The sequence below is a fragment of the Pinus tabuliformis genome, chromosome 2_2 (assembly GCF_031772625.1).
Source record: "Pinus tabuliformis cultivar Carrire ecotype Pingquan chromosome 2_2, CPIR1, whole genome shotgun sequence".
Taxonomy (NCBI): Eukaryota; Viridiplantae; Streptophyta; class Pinopsida; order Pinales; family Pinaceae; genus Pinus; species Pinus tabuliformis.
The window spans coordinates 505,709,925-505,729,735 of NC_142300.1; the positions used below are offsets into that span (position 1 = coordinate 505,709,925).

General features: G+C 38.6%; 1 protein-coding gene across 1 annotated transcript; it reads right to left on the reverse strand.

The window, feature by feature from the left end:
• Positions 1-5,491: 5,491 nt before the first annotated feature.
• LOC149193576 (uncharacterized) lies at positions 5,492-11,262 on the reverse strand. The gene is made up of 3 exons (XM_089407361.1): positions 9,226-11,262; positions 8,141-9,112; positions 5,492-7,996 (listed from the first exon to the last, which is right to left on the reverse strand). The coding sequence occupies exons 1-3, from the start codon at positions 11,260-11,262 to the stop codon at positions 5,492-5,494; spliced, it is 5,514 nt and encodes a 1,837-aa protein (XP_089263487.1).
• Between the last annotated feature and the right edge of the window lie 8,549 nt (positions 11,263-19,811).

Sequence of the window (19,811 nt, forward strand, 5' to 3'; positions counted from 1 at the left end):
GAAAAAAAATCCTAGTGTGTGTGTTCATTTAGTTTATTATGGAAAAGGCAATGGAAAAGGATTTGGGAAGTCAAAATGGCATTTTTGGCACATTTAATTATGAAAGTAATGGAAATCGGGAGAAAAGTAAGGTGAAAGGTCATAGGTTGCATGTGAGGAGGAAAATGAAGGAAAATAATGGAAATTGAAGAGAATAGTGGCCTCATTGATAAAAGGGCTTCTGAGGATTAGTTGGCAAGATTTTTCTCACACTTGGTCAGTGTAACCTTTTGTCAGTTTAGTGTTGGAGCTCTCTCATTAGTCTCTCTCTATCACTCTTGGACACTTATAGTTTTCTTGGAGCACTTTGGCATTGGATCAAGAAAGGAAAAAAAGGCAAGAGGAAGGAAGGTGCAAGCAAGCAAGAGAAGAATCAAGCAGCTACAATAGGATTGTTTGTAGGTATCAATTTTTATATGTGATTTACTTTATATATTTGGCATGCATGGTATTGCATGTGGTCCTTTACTTCCATGGCATGCGTGTTTCCAAGTGTGACAATGTTTTCAACTTAGCATTACATTTTCGAATGTCGATGGTTTGAGGGGGTTCTCATGTGTTTGTTTGAGTTGGATTCTGAAATGGATTCGAAGCTAAGTGAGGTAGATCTTTAAATAAAATAACACATGGCCTAGTAACCCCTTAATTTGACAGTGGTTTGAGGTAAATCCAGATTTTTTGTTGCCTCAGTGAGCATAAGAATCCTCGAACGGTGAATGGTAGGATATATGATAAATCCTAGAGGTGGGTGCTCTCCATCAGGCCTAGTCATCACAGGATGGGATATATGGTAAAGCATAGATATTGGAGACTCGGTCAGGGCCTAGCGATTTTTTCTGGATACTGATAAACCCCACATATTGTTGTCTCAGTTATGGCCTAATGATCACTGGATTGGATTGTGGATTGTGGTAAATCCTAGAGCCTAGGAGACAAGAAAATTCCTCACAGTGTAGGTGGAGAAATCTCGTGGCTTCCATGCTAGTTTTTCCTAGTGATATGTTGGAGATCATTGTAGATCCTGTTATTACATGTTTATTATTTTGGACTAGTGATCTAGTGTGGATTGCGGTAAAGCCTAGTTTCTATTGATGAGGGTGAGGTGGTATAGACTCGGGATTCCATAGTTATTTATTCTGGTTTGAGTGCCACTTTCATTATTGGAATATGGCACGAGAGTTATTGGCTGAAGAGAGATTTGGATCATCCAATCTATGGTTGAGTGGAACGTAGTAGTCCCATACCAAGTTTACTTCTAGATTCATTAATAAATGGTTCCTTCCTTGGTATATTATGTGTAAATGTATTGGTTTATATGTGTATTCTTTGGCTTATGCATCCTTTATATTATGTTATTATTATGCTGGTTATAAGCATGTATTATGAAAATGATGATGTATGGTACTCCTCATGTTTTGATCTATAGATTAATGAATAATGTATCTATGGTCTAACTAATGATAATGAAGCTAATGATATAAGGGAACAATGCTTATTAGTGATTCTCAGATAAATATGAGATCCCTATGCTCAAATATGTTGTTTAAACCTGTAGATTACATATTTGTGACATGTTTGACGAATTGCATGTCATGGCTAGTAGGGGTCTAGTTTAGTCCTTGTTGATGTTTTTGCAAATATATCTTTGTTCCACTGTGAAATTTCATTCATGAACCTATCATTGAGTTCTCTGTAGTGACATGGGCTATATACCTAAAAATGTGGCACAAATCCAAGAGTTGTAGGCACAACGTTTGGGGAAAATGTCCTTAGATATTCACTTTCCCTTGCCATGGGAGTGTCTAGAGCCTCCTAGACGCACCCTGATTTATGTCAAGGGAGCATTCAAGGGTTTGAAGCACTAAAACTTCAGTTGGTCTCATGTGTTGTTTAGCTGAGTGGCTAGGATGGCTCCTGGGAGTTTTGCTGCTAATGTTGAAGGTTTGTGTGGTGTGTTTCCATTGACTCCACTTCCCTACGGTCACCTAGGAGGTTGACTCCCATCATAGTGGCCTCTCATTGCATATTTACCCTAGTTGGCCAGTTACATAGGTAGATGTGGGAAGGGGGTGTTATAGGTCTGACCATGGAAGGTGAGAGAAAGGGAGAGCGATTTATACGTTAGCCCTATTCATACAACAACCTAAGCACTCTTAAGGAATGTAAGCCTCCTAAGGTACTATGAGGAGGCTACATGTGTGAATGCATACTCTATCTTATTGGCACATGTGATCCATTGATGGAGCGCCCATGAGAAGGGTTTCCATGTCGATCCTGGGGTGTGATGTGGGCCCTATGAGGAGGACATATAATTTATCACTGGCATATACAAGAGACAAGAGGATTTTCCCTAGTTCCTTGATTTCTTCCATTTGCTTGCAGTTGAGGCCCAACTTGCCTACACTTAGAGATAAATGAGGCTTCATGCAGTACATATAATAGATTTTCCGGTGCGTGGTGGATAGCTATAGATTTATTCTTTGTTGCATAGGAAGTTAGGTGTCTCTGATTATTAGTCGCCACCATTACACACTCTAGAATTGATGAGAAGAGCATTAGTTGCCTTCTTTTGTATTATGTTGATTCTTTGATTTAGGCATGATGTTGCATCTGATGGCCTTCCATTTTTTGGAGGCATTTTTGTATGGCTTTAGATAGATGTCATGCATTGAGACATGGGTTGGTGACCTTCCCTTTCACTTAAGAGATTTTTTATTTATTTTTTTAGACATTTCCAAATATGAGGCCTAGATTTGACTAACACCCTCCTAGGTGGATCACTCAGGTTTAGATGCGGTTGTGCGGGAAGATGATGCCCAAGAGGAGCCTATTGGAGTATCTGACTAGGATTTTAGCCAAGGCACTGATTAGTGAGGATGGCCATGTGTTTGTCACATTTGTATTTCCATACGTGGAGATTGATTGTAGACAATGTCTCAAAATCCTCTTGACACTGACTAATCCTCCGATGATAGAGGTAACATTAGTGTTTTCTTTAAGTTAATCTACTTTCTTTTTTTGTTTTAATTAATGAGAATAAAATATACTCTAGCATGTTATTTAACTTGTTTGAAACTGTCTATTATTGTTAGGTGTTATATATTTTGTATACAATGGCACATTCGATGGGGACATGCTTCCTCCCCCAATAGATAGAGGAGATGAGGAGATGGGTTAGGCACATCCTCAGGGAGGCTTCTGTGTCTAGGGCCTTAGGGTTGGTCTATGATATTAGATGGACTACTAAGATGGATTGGCCAAATTTTTGGTGGAGGGAGTATGAACTATGAGGGAATGCGATATCAGTGTAAATTCTAGTTTTGTGAATAGCTACCAAGATTCTTTACCAGAGATGATGTCTCTTACGCGTCATATAATTAGAGCTAGTAGGGTACTAGTAGTGATGAGGGATGCAGGGCATGCGGAGGGTATAGTACATTAGATGAGGGTGGTGATCATGATCATGATGATGAGAGTGGTGATCATTATCATGTTGATGAGGGTAGTGATCACGATAATGAGGCTAGTACTTCCCCATCAGATCATGGCCATCATCTGCCTACTCATGAGATGCCAGAGCTAGAGAATGTGCCTTATGTTTCTCCTAGTAGAGCAGACTAGCCACCTCCTCATCCACCTCAGAGTTGATCAGGCCGCGTTGAGGAAGTAGTTGACCATACATCACCTTCTCATGAAAACTAAGTAGTTGGAACTACTACGTTTTTTGTATAAGATATTTGATTTTAGTTATTTGACTTTATCTAGTTCTTTGACTTCTTTTTGTGTGTGTGTGTTATATATATATATATATATATATATATATATATATATATATATATATATATATATATAGATATATATAGATATATATATATATAGATATATATATATATATATATATATATATATATATATATATATATATATACATATATGGTGTGTTTTTTTGTTCATGTTAATGTACCTAACCTATATGTTTGTGTTGATGTCTATATTATTAGGTCCTATTAGATTACAATGTGTTTTGTTAGGTGTGATCACAATGATGATGCTCTCTTAGATTATTAGATTTTTGTGCTAACTAATGACATTTATACGTGCTATAGTTGTATATAATTAGATGATGGTAGTCAATTCGAATGTGTATCCTAGATTACGTTTATGTTTGTTAGATCGTTATTATCATGATGTTTATTTTTATGAAATAATATTTGTTATAGATTATGTATTCGTGAACTTATATCAAACTTTTATATATGAAATTGCATGGAAAAAAACTTTAAAAAAATGCAAAGATATTCATATAAATTACAAAGTTTAGTATTGTTGAAACTATTATTGAAAAGTAAAGATAAATATTATTGTATTACTTAGATAGTTCATTGATATTCAACCTAAATTAATTAGTAAATCTTTCAATACTCACAAGGAAAAAAAAAAATTAAAGGTGAAATAATTTAGTTAGTTCTTAATAAGACGAAATTATGTAACTTATTCAATTTTTAATATAAAATATTAGTACTATTAAATTATTCAAAAATAAAATTTAATTAATTCAATATTGGTTTATAAATTCCATCAATTGTTAAATTGAAAAACTTATGTCAGAATTTTTTATAATTAACTTATATTTAATATAACTTAAGAAGTTTTTTTTTTCCAAAGAAAAAAGCGAACTTTTTTATAAGAAGTAAAAAAGTTACAAGCAGATGAGTTAACATTCTGAAGTGTTCTGCCTAATAAAAGGCCAGCCTCCTCTAGAGAGGATCATCAGCACCCCTATAACGAGCTGCTCAAAAAAAAGCACAAGCTCTCGGCCTAGACTGCCGAACCCAAAGGAAAAAACATGTTCAGAAATCCGGAATCCAACTGGGCCTCCTTTCAAGAGGAAAACAACCCAGCTGATCCCATACCGATATAGAAATATCCGCAAAAAGCTCTAAAAAAACCCAGAGCAACATAGTATCAGAAGGTGTACAGTAACAAGCGAAAGTAAAAAACATATGCCACCAGATTTCCGATGGAAGACAGAACATCTAGTACATATAGCATAAAAAGAGAAACAGCTATGCATGTGGAGGATGATCCGACACACGGATCTGATCCTGGATCTGCTCGGTTATTCTCCACGTGCCCAAATTTTGTTGAAGACCTGCCTTAGAAAGCCCATCTGCAACCTCATTGAATTCCCTGTATATGTGTTCAATGGAAAAAACATTAAACTGCTGCTTTAATGATAGTATTTCTTCTAAAAGAGGCAACAACATATAATTCTGGCATCTGAATTTCCCAACAACCCAGTTTATAACATTCATAGAGTCTCCATAAATCTGAATAGTGAGGATATTTTTTTGAATAAGCCAACAGAGCAGAAGTTTTAAGGCAGAGAGCTCAGCGAAATTATTTGAGCCCATTCCAATTCCTACTGAAGCCTTGAGAGAGTGTGAATTATCTAAGTGATATTATTTTGAGCGGCACCGTCAAAAAAAGCCCACGGGATCCCCTCCCTAATATTGGGTGCTTTCCTCTGATTATGATTGTCATGATCCTCATCCACAGGAATGCTGTCAAGGATGGCGGTACTTTGAATGGCCACTGCTGCCACGGGTGTCAACTTTTCTCTGAAGATACTACGATTCCTTGCAAGCCAAACACCCCAGCAGATAATAGGGGGCAGATTTCTCAAATTCCTCCCCTGAAAATGGTTCCACCAGAATTCCCAGGCGGCATTCATACTGACCCCTTCCCATCTTAGTTTTACATTAAGGAGCCTTTCTGCTTCTAGCCAAATCTGTTTTGTAAACGGACATAGCAGAAAAAGATGATCAATGGTTTCGACATCCGCGAAGCACAAAGGGCATCTTCCAGGGCCCTGTTTGAAGCGCGCTTGGAGAACTTCCCAGGTAGGAATCTTATGGTTTAAGGCACACCAGAAAAAAATTCTAGATTTTTTTGGGCATTTTAACTTAAACAAAGGTTTGGACCACCAAACAGGAGGATTCCATCCTTTATTCTTCATCAAGAAATTATACCCAGCCTTTGGGGAGTAGAATCCTGTTTCAGCATGTGCCCAGACAAGAGAATCTGGCCTATCCTTTATTCTGACATTTGACCTTTTCAACTCCTGAATAAACCGCTGCCAATCATTCCTCCAAATGACATTTAGCCCTATCTCATCTTCAGTCTTCCAAGCCTGACCCCAAATAGAAGACTGCTCCATACAAGCAATCTGACTTAAGCACCTTATACCTAAGGCATCCAGATGAGTAAGCAATCCAGGGGATAGGGCATAATCCTCGCTGCAACCAACCCACGGGTCTCTTCCAATCCTCAAACTTTCTCCATTCCCGACCCGCCATGCCAGCCCTTGTTCAATTATCTTAAAAGCCTCCGAAGTGGCTTTCCAGATGACTGAACAGTTCCTCCCTTTCTTATTAGGCCTTCTTATCCAGTCTTCAAGCGGAGTGGGATCAACGTATTTCCTTTTTACCACCTTAGTCCAAAGATTCTCCATAGTAATGATTCGCCATCCTGATTTGGCTGCTAAAGCTTGACTAAAATCGACAAGATTTTTCAACCCCCATCCTCCCCAATCTTTTGGCCTTGCGATCTTATCCCACGCCACCCAAGGGAGAACGGACTCCTCCTTGGACCCTGACCAAAGAAATCTGCTGCATAGCTGTCTTATTTTGTGGAGAGTTCCTTTGGGTATCCAAGTCAAGGCTGCCCAGAAAACTGGAATGGCCTGCAGTACTGAATTCACCAGAGTTAGCCTACCTGCCCTCGACAGCCACTTGAAGCTCCAATGGGAAATTTTTTGTTCAATCTTTGCTACTAACCAGTTCCAATCCTGCTTTCTGTAGGATGTTGGCTTGAGCCAAAACCCCAGGTATTTAAAGGGCTGCTCCATATTGCATGTTCCAAAGGGCAGATGGGCCTCAATTGAGATCTCCTCTTGCCTACTAAAGCCCTCAAATATTAGTTGAGACTTTCTGTCATTTATTTTAAGCCCTGTAGCTTTCAGGAACAGATCAAGAATAGTCTTTATTTCTAATATTTCAGATATATTCCCATTTGAGAACAGCAGAATGTCATCAACGAAAAGCAGATGTGTAATGAACAAGTTAACAGCAACTTCCAAACCTTTGATCAAACCTGAATTTTTAGCCTTTGAGATAAGTCTGCTTAGACCTTCAGCCGCAAGAAGAAAGAGCAGAGGGGATAACGGGCACCCTTGGCGAAGTCCTCTTTGACTCTTGAAAAATTGGGAAGCAGCTCCATTTATCAGTACAGCAAAGTTTACATTGGTGATGCACCCCATAATCCATCTAATGAAGCCCACTTGGAAACCAAGGTGAGTCAAGAGCATCTTGAGATATGTCCAGCTGACTCGATCATAAGCTTTGGAAAGGTCTATTTTGAGCACTGCCCCTTTCTTGTTTGCCTGCCTGAGACTGTGAATGGTTTCTTGTGCTACCCCGATGGCTTCATGAATCTGCCGCCCGTTCAGGAACCCAAATTGTTCCTTTGAAATATAGCAGGATAGAATAGGCTTCAAGCGAACCGCAATAATCTTTGCTATAATCTTGTAGATGGTATTGCACAGAGAAATAGGCCTGAAATCTTCGAAGGAGTCAGGATCTTCTTTTTTTGGAATTAGAGCAATGAAAGTTGCATTAAACGGCCCAAATATTTCGCCTTTAATTCTAGACTCCTCCACCACCTCAGTAAGTTCTGACCCAATGGATTCAAAAAAGTGAGTATAGAGTTCTACAGTCCATCCATCCGGTCCTGGGCTTTTGTCTTTTGCCATGGACTTTAAAACACTCTCAACCTCCTCTTTTGATACCTCTCTAAAGAGATCTTCAGCCTCCTCCTCCTCCACAAACCGAGGAAAAGCCTGAGCAGTTCTGATGATTTCTGGTAAATAAATACCCCCTGGATCAGAAAAAAGGGCCTGAAAGTGTTCTTTCCCCATAGTAGACAGATCCTCAAACGAGGATGCCTCCCTACCTTCCGAGTCCCTCAGCTTCCAAATAGTATTTGCATTCCTCCTCCCTTTTGCATAATTGTGAAAAAATTTAGTATTTTCATCCCCTGCTTTCAACCAGATAGCTCTGCTTTTCAATCTCCACTCTTCCTCTTTATCCAATAAAATCTTCGCCCTTTTCTTTTCCAACTCCAGGATTTTCTCTTTTGATTCCGACGATGCATAGGCATCAGATTCTGGATCTTCAAGGACCTTCAGAGATTCATCGATGCTAACTAAGTCTTCAGATTGTTTTCTCCTTCTATCTGAGGCCCATTCAATGGTTGCTTTCTTAAGTCTTTTTAAGTTTTCCATGAACCTCCCAGCTTTGCTCCCCCCATACTCAGGCCTCGGATGTCTCCAGGTTTCATTGAAAAGCTTTATGTAAGAGTCCTCCTGGAGCCAATGAGCATTGAATTTGAAGGGCGCGGCCGGCTTAAGGGGAGGTTTTGAGAACTCAAGGAGAATGGGAAAATGATCTGAATTCCCACCTTCCCCAACCCACTGCCTGAACAACGGAACCAGAGATGCCAACCTTTCGCTGATGAGAAACCTATCCAACCTTTTAGCAATTCTATGCTCCCCAGTCCTTCTGTTCCTCCAGGTTGGTTTGGCTTTTATAATGTTTACATCAATCAGCTGATGAGACAAAAGGGCATTTGAGAAGAAATCAGTCAAGGGATCCTCCCTTGCAAGCGGACCCCATGCTTCAGATGTCCCCATAGAAAAATTTAGATCTCCTCCTATGATGAGATTCTTGTCATGAATCAATCTTTTTGAGAGGAACTCATTCCAGAACATAGCCCTTCCCAGGCATGGCCCATAGACATTTACAACTGTCAATGGGATATCAAAGTCAGGAGACACAACCTCCAATCCCAACGCATTTGGAAGTCCCCATGAAGTTAACACTTTCATCTTTCCTTTTTTAAACCCTGTAGCAATGCCTCCCGAGTGTCCTGAGGCATCCACAGCCATGAAATCCCATCCCGGAAAGAGGGAACAGAGAGATGCTTCAATTTCAATACTTTTGCCTAAGGTCTCCTGGAGGAAAACTATGTCAGGGTTACAGCGAGAAATGAGTTCTTTAAGAGCTAGTTTTTTAGGTTTACTAGCTAAACCCCTACAATTCCATGAAAGACAGATCATTTAATAACCGTCTCAGGGGGTTTTGCTGCTCTAAGCGCCCCAGGAATTGTCATCTGCTTCCCATCAGCAACATCAAAAATTGCTTTTTCTTGAGTTTTAGAAAGATTTGATTTTCTCCCTCTGCTCTTCTTTGAGATTCGATTTGGGGTCTCACACCCTAAACCCCCTACCGGTTCCATAATCTCATTCGAGACAACCGGCTTCTTGCATGAAGATCTCAGGTTATAGTGCCGGGCTACAGTGGATGGCCCAGCCCCGGTCCCCAAAGGGGGAAAATCCTCACCACTCAGATTTATGGAGTCTGACTCAATAGTTAGATTATCAATTTTTTTCATCACATCATTACAGTAGTTCAACCCAGAAAGCCCCCCAATACAAGAATCAGATATAATAGTAGAATTTTTTAAAGCAGGTGACGGCATACCCGATTGATCGCCCGTGGGTTCAGCGTTCTGCTCCATAGGAGTGTCCACCATCGGTTGACTATCAGCAAGGCCCACCGGATCTCCCACCTCCTTTGAAAGATCTGCCGCTGTCTGATGGTAATGGTCCTCCACATTTTCCCCCGCGCGAAAAGGCTCCTCTACCTGAAACTCATCCTGCCTCGTATGCTCTTCCCATTCCTCAGCTTCCTTATGCATCCTCCTCCTCCGCCTTCCCAGCGGGCAATCTCTCGCCAGATGCCCATATTCATGGCATCGGTGGCAACGAAACGGTAAGTGTTCATAATCAAGCTTCTGATCGATTCTGTAATCCTTATAGCGCAGAGGTATTGATTTTGCCAGGCCCTCCTTGGGATTTAGTCTTACCAGAATCCTTGCCACTCTTTTCTCAAGAGTATGCAAATAGGATTTATCTGCATCCAGATAAGTCCCCAACACATTCCCGATCGACTTGAAAACCGAGTCCGCCCAAAGATACGGGGGAAGATTTGGTATTCTTACCCAAACCGGGAACTCGTCCATCCTCTCTGTTTCAGCATCGAAGAGTGGCGTCCATCTCTTGAAGAAAACCGGCCTATTCCCATATGCCCAGTTCCGCCCTTCGGCCCACTCCATAGCCTCCTTACTGTCGAATTTGACCATAAACCAACCCTTGACAAGCGCATTTGATTTAAAAGTGGCCGCCGGTGTACCCGACCACTGGATCTCCGCCCATTGCCTAAAAGCTATACCTGAGACTGGCTGCCCTCTAATTCTGCCCACAAGCGTGACCTCAGCCACATCAAGCACATCCTCAACCTGAACATCCATCCCCAGAACCACCTCTGCAATCTCCCTCGTCTTCAAAGGTTTTGATTTCTTCCTCTTCCCCCCTGACCTTCTTACTTCAGATTCATCAAGCTTATCCCCAGGTGCCTGGGGTTGTTCTTCTTCTCCCCTCCGTTCCCCATCTTCCGCCCCTTCTGCATGCTCAAACCCTTTGCTTGCCGAGGCCTCGACAAGACCTGCAATCGGACTGCCACCACTCCCTGCCCCCGCGAGGTCATGAAAAATACCGGCACTTTCACCCACCACCTGCCTGGCGTCTCTATCCGCTTCAACCACCTTCGGCCCAGAAAAACCCTGCTCCTTTTCCTTAGGAAACAGATCCCTATTTACCGCAAACAAATGAGGGCTCCTCTCGGATTCAGTCCTTGAGGATTTTAAACCCCCAACAGGCCTCCAGACGCCAACATTTTGAACCGAATTAATAATGTCTTCTAGCCCCCCAGATGGACAGAAAATTTTTGATGGAGAGAGTGACTTACCAGACTGCGGGATAGAACCCTTATCTTCCCAAGAATGTGTCTCTGAAATGGCGGAATCCTTCACAGTTTCTTTTCCAAGAGGCCCCAGAAACCCCGACAGATCCCAGCTTTCTTCCGACAAAACCTTGGCGTAGCTGGAGACCCTAGATGCATCCCCCGCGCCCGTAGCAGCTCCTATCCCTTCTTTCTTACCTGTTAACTCTCCCCGAATCTGAGCGGCGTACTCTCTACCCCAAACCGTTATCAGGTCTTCAGGAGAAGGGTCTAGCTCCAACGCCTCGCTTGAATTAACCATGTTTTAATGTAAACCGGAAATAGGACCTTTCAACCGCTGCCCGAGACAAACGCTGGCGAAACCGCTTACAGGTAACACTCTCAGTAAAGCATCTGGCCTGGTCAGTAAAAACTTCCAAGAAGGGCACAGAAAAGTAAAATATCTGAAACCACCTCCGCGACCACCTAAACCATACCCAACAAACCGCCTACTTGGAAGGGGTTTTCTTCCTCCAGCCGTCGTCATCACCATTGACCCATGCCGAAAAACGTACTGCCGCCAGCTGCAACCACCGTACCTGCGTGTCACCAGCTCAGACCTGCATTACCTAGGCCTAGGGCCTAGGGATCCAGGATCGAAACCCTCCCTCACCATCCGAGCTCTCTCCATTTTCGTCATCCAGAGTCATATCTTGTTACCGTCCAAAAGGCCTCTTAGAGCAGTGGCGCAGAGAAATTTGCAGTGGTTAGGCTCAGAGTTTACCATAGGGAGAAACCCTCTATGTGAGAACAGGAGCTGAAACCCTCCATCGAAACAACACAACAGTCTAACTTAAGAAGTTATATTTCTATAAAATTTAATTTATTACTAAAGTTGTCAGTTTTTCAAGAAATTTAAATTTAATGTTTATAGCAACTCTTACCAATTTAAATCAGAATTTTCTCTCTCTAAATATGAGGGTCAAGAAATTTAAAATAAGACTTGTGAAGCTACTTGTAGGTTGGAATTTTCTCTATTGGAAGTTCTCCCTTAAAGAGACAAGTAAACATTTTTCTAGTAATAAAGATATAACACTTTGGTGCTATTTTGGTTTTTTATTTTATATTGTACTGGTTTCTATTTAACTCTTTTAATAATAAATATGAGTTAAATAATACAAAAATTATACTATATTAGATTTAAAATTTTGACAAATAATATATTTGATTATTTCTTAACGAATAACTCAAAAAATATTATTTTTTTCCACATAGTTATCACGAGATAGTCACTAAAATTCATGTCTTCACATTTCTCCTAGCTAATATCACATCATGTTCACAATGATAAGGAAATGTTTACTTTAAATAATTTACTTATAAAACACCAAAATGGTGTTGTCTATGGAGGCCAAAAATTAGCTCGGATTGTAGTTTTTTTGCTAGAATCAGGTAGAAAAATTTCAAAAGATTAGATTTCTAGGGTGTTTGAATCATTTCTTTGATGGCGGAAATGGATTTAGTGCCATCAAGAACTCAAGAGGTGCGCAAAATACTGAAGTTTGACAACTGTAACCTAAATTTAAAAAAACATATGTTATATTTTGTTATAATCTTGCTAGAAATTACATTATTTTATAGGCTAATCTATGGGTTTTTTAGACAATGTGCATAAAAATAGATATTTATTTTACATCATTTAAATAGGAAAGAAAAAATTGTCACCAAGTCTATTTGAAAGTCAAAAGAATGCCTCTTAATCAACATCAAATTCTTTATCGTTCAGATCTTAGCCTTAAAATATTTACTAATTCAACTTTTATTTATAATTACTATTGAAAACAAAAGTCAAAATTGTTCCATTTTCCATGAAGGAAAAATTAAAACCTCTTATCCATCCATGTAAGCCCGTTTGTTTCTCTTATGGTGCATAAAAAATTGTGATTAGCATTTTATACATGCATAAGACCTTTTAGTTTACATAATCTTGCAAGAATTGTAATTTAAATATAGTAAACATGAATTTATCTCTCATGTCAAGAATTTAATCTTACATATTAATACACAATTTTTTCCTTGTTAAAGTCCCCATAGAGTTATCACTACATGATGATTTATATTTTCTTTGAACTAAACAAGAATAAAAAACATGTGAATTGATTAATAAACCAACAAATATCTAAATTGAGACAAAATATTTAATGTTATTTCTAAATTCATTACTTTCTTCTCTTTTCCCAATTTGAGAAGGATTGTGATCTTGAATTCTTATTATCATAGATATTGTACACAATTGGAAATAATTCGTTTTAAGTGTAAAAATGTTTCCATAACAAAAAAAAGTGTACAAATATTTATAAATGTTAAGAATTATATTATAAAATTCCAACAAGAATAATTAAGAAATAATATAATTAACAAAATAAAGAAAACAAAAACATACAACAATAGTATAAATAATGAAATAACACAAGTACATATCACTCTCCATTTTCATCACCTTGATCATCTTGGTCCCTTGGCATGATAACATTGTCGTTCTCAAAAATACGTTTTGATCTAGAATCATGTCTTAATACTAACCACCAATCCCTATCCAACACTTCCAGGTAAACCAACATAGTGTTGTAATGTTTTGGGAAAACATAAGGCTCCCTAGCTTCATGCCACATCTTTCTAGAGTTGATAGATATCATCTCACTCTCACAATCTTCCTTTACATTATTCCAATCAAAGGTGTCCTACCACATGCACCTAAAAATAACACATTGGAATGAAGAAAATTCCACTTGAATGATCTCTTGTATATTTCCAGCGTATCCTAATGTCCACTGCATTACGTTTTGATTTTAGTGGCTATCATGCCTATATTGGTCGAACTCAAAATCCACTCCACAAACTTGTGTCATGCATCCATCATCGACATCCTCCATTTGAAAATGATGTCCATATGACAACATAGATGGGAACAAAGGAAACTATAAAAAAAGTGAAAAAATCACAGTGTCATGTGTCTAATAACCCATACATTATTAAAAATATAAAATATCTATAGATTTTACAATTCAAAGGTGTAGTTTGAAGTTAAAATTGTATAGAAAGAGATTATAATTACTGATAAGTTGCACCCAATCCCTATGTTTAGGTTATCCTCTTCAACACATATGTAATGATCAAATGCACTGCATTTCTCTCTAACCAGGTCAACAACCAAACTGTTACAACATGGGACTGACATATTTTATTTTAAATGATGAGGATAAGGCACACTTCTACTATTCAACCATTTGAATTATTTCATATCATTGTCTGATTTTCTCCTCTTCTTTTCATACAATGTGACCCATGGGTGTGTCACTTCCATATTGTAAAGAATGAATTTGGTGATGGTTTCAATTTTTTAATTCACTCGTGAAATCAAACCGGCATATATACATAGTACCTCTAAGATCAAACTATGCATTAATATGAAGTTTAGTAGGAATAATTACTATTGAGTAATTTGACAAATGATAATCCTGCACTTACTCTTTATCATGCACCTCTTTCCATTTCTTTCGAGAAGCTCCCCTTCTCTTTTGTCTTCATACATTTTTTTGTCACAAATTTCCTCATGTGGTGTGTTGTCGATATAGTTAATTTACTCACTGGAATAACAAAAATAATCATATGATATACACCCCTCTTCAATAGACCCCATGGGCTTTTCCCTTTGTCAAGAAAAACCTTCCAATTTCTTCATGTGCCACTATAATAATAACATCAAACGACAATAAAACACCACAACTAATTAACCACGTCTACTAGGCGAATTGGAAGATGAACTTATAAGTCCATGAAACTCATTGATGGTTCATTCTTGTAGAAATTCCCACTGTAGATCAATAGATTATGCAATAGACTAAAGCAAAATACAAGATCTACTTCTACAACAACTTTGCGGAAGCTTAATCGAATATGAGCAAGATCAATGAGAACACATATAATTGATAATGAGAAATCAATCACACATAACATAGAAGAAATAACTCGAGGAAAGCCTCAACCTAGAACACCAACCTCTGTATTATCATACAAGTGGAAATATTCTTCAAGTTACATAGAGAATCAACTCTCAAGCTATCATGCTCTCACTGCAATCAAACAATACTACTCACAGACGGTCAAAGGCTCTCACAACCTTCTCCTCTACCCTCCAAGCCTCCTATTTCCTTGTGCAGTTTTTCCTGGGGTCTAGTGCTTCGACTTGTGTGAATTTCTGCCTCACACTGCTCACTTGGCTCAGAAATTACTGCGCAAACCTGAAGGAGATAAATCCTTCTGTATGGACGAGTTTCCCTTACACGAAAAAATTCATCCAACTGATAGTACATTGTCCCTCCTCTAATCCCAACTGGGTCTCTGTCTCAACTGACATGCATGAGTTATTTATGAGGGAATATTTAGTTATCTGAAGTGCAGTAGTTACATGCATGCAAGCATTAACTAACTGAACTCACAATTAATTCAAAAAACTATTTGAATTAATATAACTGGACTTGACTCAGTTAACTGAGCCAGCTAATTACAACTCAATATTACAACTCATCCTTATCTCTTTAACTAATGGATAAATTCCTCAATCATTGGAGAAACTATTGCATGTCCCCACATAGACTTCATGTTTGATTTTCTACATCTAATTAACTCATGGTGAATTAATTAATTATTTTACAAATAGAAGCTAAGATAAAATTCGAATTTTTACTTCTCTATTTTAGTTAAGGGACTAACTAAAATAGGAATCCATCTCTAAATGCTATTTATAACAATACTATTTTTAGCATTTCCATTTTTCATTCCTTGTTGCTATGTCCAATGCTGGTACCTGAACTGCTATTTATAGCAGTGCTATTTTTAGCACTTCTATTTTTAGCATTTCTTGTTGCCATTTTCAACACTCCTTCTCAATAAGAAATGCATTCAACTCAAACCCGATCCTAAACCTTTGGAATGTTCTACATGCAACACTTCTTCCAAGTTTTGTTACTGCAGCAACTCTAGAAAGAAGAAAAACTCCCAACTGACCTCTCTGTTGGGCTAGAAAAATACTTTGATGCTGAAGCTCCCTTTTCCACTGACAAGTGCTCCCTCTCTGACCTCTGAGCTACTGTAACACTCCATGCATCTCACACTGTTGCACACCTCTCTGTGCCATCCTGCACTGGAGAAACACTCCTATGGCTCTCGCATTGCTACAGCTTGGTATCTCTACACAGTCTACAGAATCCTACGCTATAGCTCTCTCTACCGCTCCATCCACATCTGTCTCTACCCACTTAACTAGTCTTGCTACTCCTTGTCAGGGCTCCTGTAGCAAATTCGAATCCAAAAAGTTGGGCACCTCAAGGATCTGTCCCCTATTTCAGCCTTCATGGGACGATCACTCCACATCACCCCACCTCCGACCTAGAGGTATGGATGCATGTGATCCCTCTACCCACCTGTCTCAAAACTTCCCCTTAATGGAGGTCTCTGCATGAGTATATGTCTCTACTCGATCTCCTCTCAGCTTCTCTAGTTGTGGCTGCTCCACAACCTCCTAAAGCTGCTTCACCACTTGTGTCTCCTCCACAATTGTTTGAGACTTCTTCTGGCGCTGCATGTTAGAGGTAATTTACTCTCCATCTCAACCACCAAGTCTCCATTAGTTTCCTTGCTCCTAAAGGCTTTGCATGCATCTTGAACCTTAAGAGCATACATGTTCTTGACTCATGAACCAATCTACTTCACTTGTCTAGAGGTGATTTGTCAAAGGAAAACCTTTCCCTTAGTGAAGACTACATCATAGCCTTTGTCTTCTAGCATTACGATCGACACCAAATTTTTCTTCAGTCCTGGTACATACTTGACATCGGCCAAGGTAATCCGAGATCCATGCTTCATCTGAAAGACAACCGTGCCTACACCTGAGACACTATAATTTTCATCATTACCCAGCACTATGAGTATTTCGAGATCTTTCTCCTCCGGGGTACTGAACAAACTCTTGTCGTCGGTCATGTGGAAAGAAGCTCCACTGTTAAGAAACCAACAACATCCCACCATGGATGAAACCATGCATGTGAAGTGTGTGAAATCCAACTCGAACTATGAGGCCATTGCGTCACCATCAGATCCTTCCTTGGATCCCATATTGGATTTATTTAGTGGACAATTTGTAGCAAAATGGCCCACCTCATGATAATGAAAGCATCACACTTTCCATTTTTCAAACTTCTTCCCACCATGGGAAGAACTCGATTTGGGATGAGAATCCTTCTCCTTCCCTTTCTTCACCTTACTCGCTAAGACACAGTTTTCTTCATCCTCCTTGGATAAAGATCAATCTCTGGTGCTTCTTCTTATCTCCTCTTGCATCAAATCTAACCAAAGTCATTCCCAATCTGGCAGTTTCTCTCTTCCATTTACTGAGTCTTGGTAGCTATGCTAGCTCTTAGGAAGACCGAGTAGAGCAAGAATCACCATGTCATCATTGGTTGTCATGATCCCTACACTTCCAAGCTCATCCCTGCAGGTGGTGAGCTTTTTTAGATATGTAGAGATCGTGTTGCAAGCTATCATGCTCTCTTTTCAATCAAACAATATTGTTCATAGATAGTCAAAGGCGCTCACAACCTTCTCCTCTGCCCTCCAAGCCTCCTATTTCCTTGCACATTTTTTCCTGGGGTCCCGTGCTTCCACTTGTGTGAATTCCCACCTCACACTGCTCACTTGGCTCAAAAATAACTACACAAACCTGAAGGAGATAAATCCTTCTGCATGGATGAGTTTACTTTATAGGAAAAATTCATCCAACTAATAGTACACTCTTTCTCCTTTGATCTCAACTAGGTCTCTATCTGAACTAACATGCATGAGTTATTTATGAGAGAATATTCAATTATATGAAGTGCAACAGTTACATGCATGCAATCATTAACTAACTAAACTCACAACTAATTCAACAAACTGTTTGAATTAATCTAACTAGACTTGACTCAGTTTACTGAGCCAACTAATTACAACTCAATATTACAACTCATCCTTATCTTTTTAACTAATGGATAAATTCCTCAAGCAATGGAGAAACTATTGCATGTGCCCGCATAAACTTCATGTTTGATTTTCTAGAACTAATTAACTCATGGTGAATTAATTAATTATTTTAAAAACAATTGCTAACATCAAATTCGAATTTTTACTTCTCTATTTTAGTTTAGGACTAACTAAAATAGGAATCCATCCCGAAATTATATTTATAGCAATGCTATTTTTAGCACTTCCATTTTTCATTCCTTGTTGCTATGTCCAACACTTGTACCTGAACTACTATTTATAGCTGTACTATTTCTAGCACTTCTATTTTTAGCATTTCTTCTTGCCATTTTCAACACTTCTCAAACATACAAAAAGTATCATCTATCTCGTCATGCCACAGTGTAATGCTAGCCATATGAATCTCCTTTGATGTGATCCAATGTACAAATGCAGATAATTTAGATATGGCACATCGTAGGTCTTGGGGAAATTCACGGTTCACAAACCCATGCACGAGAAAAGGATAAGGAAATTGCATAGTAAATAGTAGATTATAAAAAAAATTATAAACTATCCCATTGCATAAACTTTCAATTCAAAATAATAAAATCACATTTTTAACATATGTACTCTTAGAAGGTTCAAATTGTCATGTAATTTCAACCCCGAAAAACTGCCTTCCACGGTGAAGCAATGTGGTAGTCAAGATCAATATAAAGAAGACACCTTTAGACTCATTGTAACATCCTTTTCCAAATAAACATCATTTTTCTTTAATATCCATGGGACATTAACTTCTTTTAAAGATTAAGAGGGTCCAACCTCTCCTCTAGTTTCCTGTATTAGCCAATATTTCTTTTTAGTATTTCAAGAAATACTATCTCTCCTAATAAATAATGTGTCATGTTCTTTCGGGGATATGTTATTCCATAAAGAAGATGAAACATTGCTAAATATATGTATGGGATATAGTAACTGGGAAAACTTAAGATGATCCCAATATGGGAGCTCATAAAAGACAAATTTCCTTTTCAACCTAATGGGAAATTTCTAAACATAGGTGTTGAAGAATTATGGATCATCAGACATATGATCCCCATTTCAATCGAACATTTTTGCAAACTTCGTTTCCTTCTCTCTCTCATATTCTCTAAGATATTTAGCTAGCACCATTATTGTAGGTCTTTGGGTTCTATATGGTTTACCATTGAAAGAGGATGTTGCTCTTCGGTAAGGGTGCTATTTTGGGAGGAATACCCTAGAGCAGTCATACACTTGATTTCATACATTGTCAAACCACCTAGCCTTCAAAGAAGGTCAACAAAGTTTACATCCATGATATCCTTTTCTTACAAGAAATGCAAAATTATCATATGCATTATGACATATTAGTGACCATGAAGATCAGAACATTTGCAACAAATTAAATTAATATGTGAAACAATATTGTTATCTATATTAACAAATCAATAAAAATGTAATTTACTAGATCAAAATCCTAAGCCTAGATAATAATGTAGGGTGTAATAACATATGCCATAAAATGCAAAACTCCTCTTTGTTGTGATGGGTCTTGATACATCACTCATATGTATTCTTTCCCATACTTCCTTCAATTCATCTACCAAAAGTTGTAACTAGACATCCACTTTCTTCACTTGTCTTCTACTAGGTACTATGAGATACAACATAAAATGTTCGTTCTTCACAAAAAACTATTTGGGGGAGAGGGCGGGTGTTATTGATATTGATCACTACTACAGGCCAAACATAATAGTTTGTGTTTTCGAGGGAATATGGGTTGATGCCATG